Source organism: Mandrillus leucophaeus, unplaced genomic scaffold, assembly GCF_000951045.1.
Source record: "Mandrillus leucophaeus isolate KB7577 unplaced genomic scaffold, Mleu.le_1.0 Scaffold995, whole genome shotgun sequence".
Taxonomy (NCBI): domain Eukaryota; kingdom Metazoa; phylum Chordata; class Mammalia; order Primates; family Cercopithecidae; genus Mandrillus; species Mandrillus leucophaeus.
The window spans coordinates 265246-274222 of record NW_012110863.1 but is presented as its reverse complement, the minus strand read 5'-3'; the positions used below and the strand labels follow the sequence as shown (position 1 = coordinate 274222).

The 8977-nt window shown below is 41.5% G+C and overlaps 1 protein-coding gene across 3 annotated transcripts in view; it reads left to right on the top strand.

The window, feature by feature from the left end:
* SPECC1 (sperm antigen with calponin homology and coiled-coil domains 1) overlaps positions 1-8977 on the top strand; it is a 328700-nt gene that overhangs the window by 271007 nt on the left and 48716 nt on the right. For all 3 annotated transcript variants that reach the window (XM_011971260.1, XM_011971261.1, XM_011971262.1), the window contains exon 12: positions 1440-1542. In XM_011971260.1, the coding sequence (XP_011826650.1) occupies positions 1440-1542 (103 nt within the window). The remainder of the gene's footprint in view (positions 1-1439; positions 1543-8977) is intronic.

The window sequence follows — 8977 nt, the reverse complement described above, 5'->3', positions numbered from 1 at the left end:
CTACTCAGGGGTCAGGGACCCACTTGAGCAGGCAGTCTGTCCGTTCTCAGATCTCAACCTCCGTGTTGGGAGATTCACTGCTCTCTTCAAAGCTGTCAGACAGAGTCGTTTGCATCTGCAGAGGTTTCTGCTGCTTTTTTTGTTGTTTAGTTGTGCCCTGTCCCCAGAGGTGAAGTCTACAGAGACAGGCAGGTTTCCTTGAGCTGCTGTGAGCTCCACCCAGTTCGAGCTTCCCATCGGCTTTGTTTATCTACTTAAGCCTCAGCAATGGCGGGCGGGCGCCCCTCCCCCAGCCTCGCTGCTGCCTTGCGGTTAGATCGCAGACTGCTATGCTAGCAATGAGGGAGGCTCCGTGGGCGTGGGACCCTCCCGGTCAGGTGTGGGATACAATCTCCTGGTGTGCCCGTTTGCTTAAAGGGCAGTATTGGGGTGGGAGTTACCCGATTTTCCAGGTGTTGTGTGTCTCAGTTCCCCTGGCTAGGAAAAGGGATTCCCTTCCCCCTTGCGCTTCCCAGGTGAGGCGATGCCTCGCCCTGCTTCAGCTCTTGCTGGTCGGGCTGCAGCAGCTGACCAGCACCGATTGTCCGGCACTCCCTAGTGAGATGAACCCAGCACCTCAGTTGAAAATGCAGAAATCACCGGTCTTCTGTGTCACTTGCGCTGGGAGTTGGAGACTGGAGCTGTTCCTATTCGGCCATCTTGCTCCCTCCCAACCATATCTGGTGTTTTTAATATGCCCTTCCAATGTACCTCTACAATTTATTTTGTTTTATTTTTTGGAGATGGGGTCTTGCTTTGTTGCCCGGGCTGTAGTGAAGTGGAACGGTCATAGTGCACTACAACCCTGAACTCCTGGCCTCAAGCAATCCTTCCTCCTCAGCCTCCTGAGAAGATGGGATTACAAGGACTCACCACCATGCACAGCTAATTTTTTTATTCTTTATTTTTTTAAAGGTGGGGTCTCGTTATGTTGCCCAGGCTGGTCTTGAACTCCTGAGCTAAAGAGATCTTCCTGCCTTGGCTCCTAAAGTTCTGGGATTATAGATGTGAGCCACTGCACCCAGCCAGTCTACCTTTTACATGTTATGTAGATACTGGTTTAGTCTTGAAACATGTAGGGTGTGTTTTGTTTACGTATCTTTAATTCAAATGATATTGTACTTAAGTAAACAAATGAAAGACTAGCTGGATGAGCAACAGATGGATTTTAAAACAAAATGTAACAGAAATCTCCCCAGATTTATGATGGTCAGGAAGCACAATTTAATTTTTATTTTATACTGTGAGATATCATAAAAAAGTAATGTGACTAATTTCTTTAGAATCTTGCTGGATAAAGTAGACTTTTGCTTTTCTAAAGTAGGTATTTATTTCTTGTGTATTTGGGGATTCTAAGTATTAGCATCTTCTCCTTACCATGTGCTCTTCTTTCTAACCAGTGTGGAAAGAAAAGACCCTCTGGCGGCCTTGGCCCGGGAATATGGTGGTTCCAAGCGCAATGCTCTACTGAAATGGTGCCAGAAGAAGACACAAGGCTATGCGGTAAGGGACAACGTCAGCCAACTTCCAGCTGGCCCTGGGCAGTAGTAGTCCTGTGCCAGTCCTGTGCCTATGCTTGGTGGGCCAATATGCATGTAATTATCATCTTTCTATTCTCCTAGGCAGGGCTGCCAGGGAGTGTTTGATATTTGTGCACTGCCCAAAGGCACCCTGACAGAGAGGCAAATGCAACTGGAAAACAGTCTGCACTCCACCCACGAAATGTATGGCTACATGCAGAGCTGCATCTCCCGAGGGAAGGGGACCTTTTCCTTTGGTCAGAGTGTTACTGACCACAGGTTCTTGGGCTCTCAATGCGATAGAAATTGTCATGAGGCCAAAAGAGTTTTCCTGACAAGGCTTTATTGGAGCTTATGCCCTTATCCCTCAGGCATGAGGGAGGAAGCACAGGAGAGGGAGGATTCTCTGGCTGAGTCCTTGAAATGAGCTGGTAGGGATTTTTTTTTATTAAGCAAAGTGCAGGAATTGATATTAAGGTAGAGAATGTGGACTGGGCTGGGTAGAGCATGTGAGGGGTAGGGGATGTGGGTCAGTTTATCTGCTGGCAATGGTTGTCTTGAGTAATGGGCCACCTAGTGTTCTGGTCGGTGGCAGCAAGGCTATACTCAGTTGTTTAGCATTCCTCCCTGAGGTGGAACATTCGCAACTTTGATTGGATATGTTGGATTTCCTAGAGCCAGTTTCTGGAATTATTTAAGTAAGAGAATTAAACATTCTTTTAAACATTATGAGAGTGCAGAAAAACACTATGGCTATTTTCTTTGCATGACTGTTAGCAGGTGTGTCAGTGAAGTAGTGGTGTGGGTTTTGTGATCAGTGGGAATGCATGAAACAGTGTTGTAGTGGGGATGAGCTGAAGCCAAGCCCCGTCCCTGCTGTCTCAGAAGCAGACACGAGCTCCCCCAGCAGTGATGCCTCCACCCAAGAAGACCGTTTTTGCTGAATTATCCTCCCAAAGAAGAGTGCACTGCCTAATTCACATAAAGGTCCTATGTAGCTGGGCCTCCAAAACTTCTCCAAACGTTTTCTTTCTATTGCTTTGAGAATTGTTTGCATTTAGTTTAAGAGTTTTTGTTTTCTAGGACAGTATCTGTTTTCTGTGAAAGTCAGAAAAGGAAGTAATACCTGATGTAAGTTTCAGTTTTTTTCTTGTGAAATACATGAAGATACAATGCACAAAATAGAAATCATAGTTTCTTGAACTGTGAGGAAGTGAAAAGTCATGCAGTCACCACTCCCATCCAGAAGAGGAGCATCACCAGCTCCCACAGACCCTTCCTATGACTTTCCCATCATAACCCTCAGTACTCCCTAAGATAACCATTGTCCTCAATTCTCCTTCCAGATTTTTACAAAAGTATGCATCCCTAAATACTATGTTAGTATTGCTTGCATTTGAATTTTATTACAAATGGAATAAAAAAAAGCTATGTAATATATGCATCTGGCTTTTTTTACACAGTATTCAGTCAGAGAGATGTATCCTCATTGTTGCATATAGCTGTAATTTGTTCATTTTCTTCACTATTTAGTAACCCATTGTAGGATTATACCATTATTTATCCATTCTATTATTGATGGACAGTTGAATCATTTCCAGTTTGGAGCTATTATGAATAGTGCTGTTATGTTCTTGTGCATATTTCCTGAAACACATATGTGCTCATTCCTGCTGGATACATATTTAAGAATGGAATTCCTGGGCCACAGGGTATACATACAATGTAGTGGATAGTGCCAAATAGATGACTGAAGTAATTGTACAATTTATATCCCTCCAGCAGTTTATGAGAGGTTTATTTCTGTGCATTCTCATCAACACTTAGTATTGTCAGTCTTTTTACTCAGGGTCATGTGGGTAATGTGTAGTACTATCTCACTGCGGTTTTGATTTGCATTTTCCTGTTGGCTAGGGCGGCTGAGCACCTTTTCTTACGCAAATAGATACCCTCTTTAAAACTAGCAATTCCTATTGCATTCTTACTATATTTTGCTAAAACTTCTGAAGATTCCAGCACCATAATACTCCCTTGCCAGGCTGAAGCTTTTTGGGGAGGTGGGCACAGAAAATGAAAGAAGCTAGCAAGAAAAACTCAGCTTCAGCCAAGATCCAGCCCAGATATTAAATTAGCAGGGCTGGGAGTCTCTGTCATGTCAGCAGTCAAATGTCTTAAAACCAGAATCTACCCAGAGTATATACATCTTGTATCTTTGCCTTAACCTTCTTTTCAGTTTATGCTATAAAAGAAAAAGAATCCCAGCACTTTGAGAGGCTGAGGTGGGAGGATTGTTTGCTCCCAGGAGTTTGAGGCTGCAGTGAGCTGACATAGCGCCACTACACTGCAGTGTGGGTCCAAAAAAAAAGAAAAATCTGTCACGCTACTGTCCAATAATAGAGCCTCCCAAAGTATAAACTCGCATCAGACCCTTGCTTATTCTTCCTGCTACCCTGTCCACTCTGCCTCTGCCCTGTTTCAAGGCTGGACTATGCCATGAAGGAAGGCCCCTCGGTTACAGCCTCCCCTAGCCCATCAACCACGCTGCCGAGGACGTGGGAAAGAATGAGAAACCAGAGGGAGGTGGTTGCCTGCAGGAGGTTTAGCGTAAAGAAAATAGGAATGGTAATGGGAAATTGAAGAAAACATTTAAAAGGAGCCGTCATTCAAGAATGACACTATTGATGCTGCCTGTACTGTCCCCCACCTGACAGAAATGGACCGAGGCAGCTGCCAGAGTGGATATGAAAAGACAATTCACATTTTCAGAAGGAGTGGCCTGCTGTGATGTAACCTTGTTACAATGCAGGGAAGAGACAGACAATAAGATGTTTCCAGTCAGGATCACAAGAACAGTATTTCCTGCTGGAGTGATTTTTTTTTTGTTTTTGTGAACATCTTGGATTAGTTTTCAAAACATTTTATGTTTGATGAAACCCAAAACTCATTTGCCTGAAGAGTACTTTTCATTCATCATTAAATCTCTGGAAAATTAGAAATATGAACATGTGTCTGCTTTATTTACCCTTCACGAAATATATCTAGACCTGTTTGTCTGAGACGCCTCATAGTCTTATTCTCTCAGAATTAGGAAGCCAAAAATAACTGGTGAAAACTTTTTGAAAACCAGGAACCATGTGTACTTGACTTAAAATAACTTTCTTTTTATTTCATCAAAGTATAGTGTGAAAGGTTATGTTATATCCCATATATATATATATATATATATATATATAAAATTTTATTTCAACTTTCATGTAGATTCAGGGGGTGAGTGGGCAGGTTTGTTACAAGGGTACATTGCGTGATGCTGAGGCTTGATTTATGGGTCCTGTCACCCAGGTAGTAAGCATAGTAGGCTGTAGGTTGGTTTTCAACCCACGCCTTCTTCCCTTCCTCCCCTGTCTAGTAGTCCCTAGTATCTATTGTTGCCATCCATGTGGCTTTTCTTGTTTTTGAGATGGAATTTTTTTTTTTTTTTTTTTTTGAGATAGAGTCTCACTCTGTCACGTAGGCTGGAGTGCAATGGCGCAATCTCAGCTCACTGCAACCTCCACCTCCCATGTTCTAGCAATTCTCCTGCCTTAGCCTCCCAAGTTGTTGGGACTACAGGCGCACCCCACCACGCCTGCCTAATTTTTGCATTTTAGTAGAGACGGGGTTTTGCCATGTTGGCCAGGCTGGTCTCAAACTCCTGACCTCAGGTGATCTGCCCACCTCGGCCTCCCAAAGTGCTGGGACTACAGGTGTGAGCCACTGCGCCTGGCCCTTTATGTCCATATGTACTCAATGTTTAGCTCCCACTTATAAGTGAGATGTGGTATTTGGTTTTCTGTTCCTGCGTTAGTTTGCTTAGGATAATGACCTCCAGCTGCATCCTTGTTTATTCTTTTTACAGACATGATTTTTGTTCTTTTTTATGGCTGCGTAATATTCCATGGTGTATATTTACCACATGTTCTTTAACCCACTATTGATGGCTACTTAGGTTGATTTTTTTTTTTCTACTGTGAAAAGTGCTGCAATGAACATATGAGTGGTAGAACGATTTATTTTTCTTTGGGTAAATACCTAGTCATGGGATTGCTGGGTCACATGTTAGTTCTATTTTTAGTACTTTGAGAAATCTCCAAATTGCTTTCCACAGGGGCTAAACTAATTTTATTCCCACCAGCAGTGTATTAGCTTTTCTTTTTCTCTGTGGCCTCACTACCATCTGCTATTTTTTGACTTTTTAATAATAGCTACCTGACTAGTGTTAGATGGTATCTCATTGTGGTTTTGATTTGTATTTCTTTGAAGATTAGGGATGATGAGCATTTTTGCATGTTTATTGAATGTTTATATGTCTTCTTTTGAGAGGTGACTGTTCATGTCCTTTGCCTATTTTTTAATGGGGTTATTTGGTTTTTGCTTGTGGATTTAAGTTCTTATAGATTCTGGATATTAGATGCATAGTTTGTGAATATTTCTTCCCATTCTGTAGGTTATTTGTTTACTCTGTTGATAGTTTCTTTTGCTGTGAAGGAGTTCTTTAGTTAGATCCCACTTGTCAATTTTTTAATTTTATTGCGCTTGCTTTTGGGGACTTAGCCAAAAATTCTTTGCCAAGGCCAATGTTGAAAAATCTGTTTCCTAGGTTTTCTTCTAGGATTTTTATAGTTTGAAGTCTTATATTTAAATCTGTATTCCATTTTAAGTTAATTTTCATATGTAGTGACAGGTAGAGGTCTAGTTTCTATCTTCTGCATATGGTCAGCCAGTCATCCCAGCAGCATTTGCTGAATAGGGAATTCTTTTCCCATTGCTTGTTTTTGTCAAAGATCAGATGATCATAGGTTTGCAGCTTTATTTCTGGGTACTCTAAGTTGTTCCATTGGTCTATGTGTCTGTTTTTATACCAGTACCATGCTGTTTTGGTTACTGTAGCCTTAGAATATAACATGAACTCAGGCAATGCGAGTCTCCAGCTTTGATCTTCTTACTTAGGATTGTTTTGGCTATTCAGACTCTTTTTTAGTTCCATATGAATTTTAGAATAGTTTTTTCTAATTCTGTGAAAAATGATATTGGTAGTTTGATAGGAATACCATTGAATCTGTAAAGTGCTTTGGGCAGTATGGCCATTTGAATGATATGATTTTTCCAATCCGTGAGCATGGAATGTTTCTTTGTTTATTTGTGTCATCGCTGGTTTCTTTCAGCCTCCTTCCATATATTGTTCAGCTCCAGGTAATATTGTAGGTGCTGGGGATTCCACAGTGAATGAAACAGGCAAAAGTCCCTGCTCTCATGGAACTTACATCCTCATGGGTTCTGGCAGTTAACTGAAATAAAAGGTAACATATATACCACATTTGAAGGGGGTATTGCTGTGGAGAGAAATAAAGCAGGGAAGGAGGATTTGGAAGATCTAGTTTTCTATTATGATGGAGAAATTTCCATTTGTAATGTGATTTCCAGTAAGAATTCTGAAGGGGCAGAAAGCCGGGAGGGTAGGTGTGACAGGAAGAATTCCAAAACTAACCCATGACTCTCCCTGTGCAGGAGGCTGAAGACAGAGACTTACTTGAGCCCAGAAGTAAGTTCAAGGCCTCAGTGAGCTATGATCGCACCACTGCGCTCCAGCCTGGGCAACAGAGACCCTGTCTCTGGAAAAAAAGTGTGCCATGATGATGAATGTCACTTACCATGCATTTTTATGCTTATGCTAAATAGTTGTGAAATAGTGCCAAATTTTTGTAAAGTAAGTTCCTGGAAGTGAATTTGCCTTTGCAAAAGGGTGTGTTACACTTTCCATTTTAATATGTATTCTCAATTGCCTTCCTGTAAGGTTATTTAGTTTATTTAGCTTACACTTCTCTATACAGTGTACAAGATTATACATTCCCAATACTGGATACACCTATTCTTTTGAGCTTTTTCAGCCTAAGAGGAAAAAATGGCATTTCTTTAAATTTTTCATTGCAGATGAAGGTGAAGCACTTTTTATCAACTTGTTAGTCATTTGTATCTTTCTTCTGCGAATTACTAGTACAGTTGCTTTGCTTGCTTTTCTATTTGTGTATGCATCTTTTTTCCTCAAAATGTGTGATAGATCTTTTTGGTTTTCTTTTGGTTTTTATTTTTATCAAAGCTCTGCATGCCCATAATCAGGTATGCAGAGATCCTGATGAGCAAAGCAGTCAGTCCGGCCTGAGAGCTCTACATCCTGCTCCCCAGAGTCAAGCATTTTCAAGTCGCCTTGTTGATTTTTTTTTTTTTGGCATTTACCTCTACGTTGCTAAATAACACGTTTATCAACTGCTATTGCTAGTTTTTCATTTTAGATTTTGTATTTTGATCTCCAACTGTGAAACATGAGAATTTATTTCTTTTTCACCACCCCGCCCCACCTCCATGCTTCCTGTCTTTGCATTCTCTCATTGTGATTGTGCGTATCTGGAGTTCACATTAAGATGCAGTGAGTGTCATTCATAGATTAGCCATGTAGTAGCATACACTGCTGTGGCTTTTTCTTTTACACAACCTGTTACTTGCCCTACGCTGAAAATCATCTTGTTTTTGTCTGTTTACTTAGTTTTCTATGTAAATGACACTCATTCAACCCCAACTCTTTGTGAGATATCCCCACACATCACAGGGGTCAGGGGTCGCAGCAGTGTCATCCTGAAGAGATCTCTCTGGAGCCTCTGACCTCTTCCATCATGGCCGCCCTCTATGCCTCGTGCACAGATTCCCTGTTAGTTCTTTGCCTCTCTCTTTTTTGATCTTCTGTATCCTACATCCTATTTTTTCCCCCTTCAGTATCTGCCTGAGAATGGGTTCATAGAAGGTAAAATTTTATGACCTCGCATCTTTGTTTTACCCTGATGCTTGTTGGTTTCCTTGGGTATAAAATTTTAGGTCAGAAACTATTTTCCTTCATAATTTTGTGGGCATTGCTCCATTGTCTTCTATTTGCCAGTGTTGCAGCAGGAACAAAATGATTACAGTCTTTTGTGATTTTTTTCCTCGCCAAAAGCTCATCGGAGGTTCCGGTTGTCCCTAGGATTCTAACATTTCAGGGTGATGTGCCTTGCTCTATAGTTTAAGTTTTGTCTTTTCTATCATGCTAGGCACTCACTACATCCTTTCAGTATGGTAATTCATAACTTTATTTTCTGGAATTATTTTGTTGGTAATTTCTTCTACTCTGTTTTCTCTTTCTGGAAGTCCCCCTGGCCTGGCCCTCTATCATATTATTTTTTCTCCTATTTTCTATCTCTTTGCATTACAGTTTTGTTTTCTTTTCTTTTTTTTTTTTTTTTGAGACGGAGTCTCGCACTGTCCCCAGGCTGGAGTGCAGTGGCCGGATCTCAGCTCACTGCAAGCTCCGCCTCCCGGGTTTAGGCCATTCTCCTGCCTCAGCCTCCCGAGTA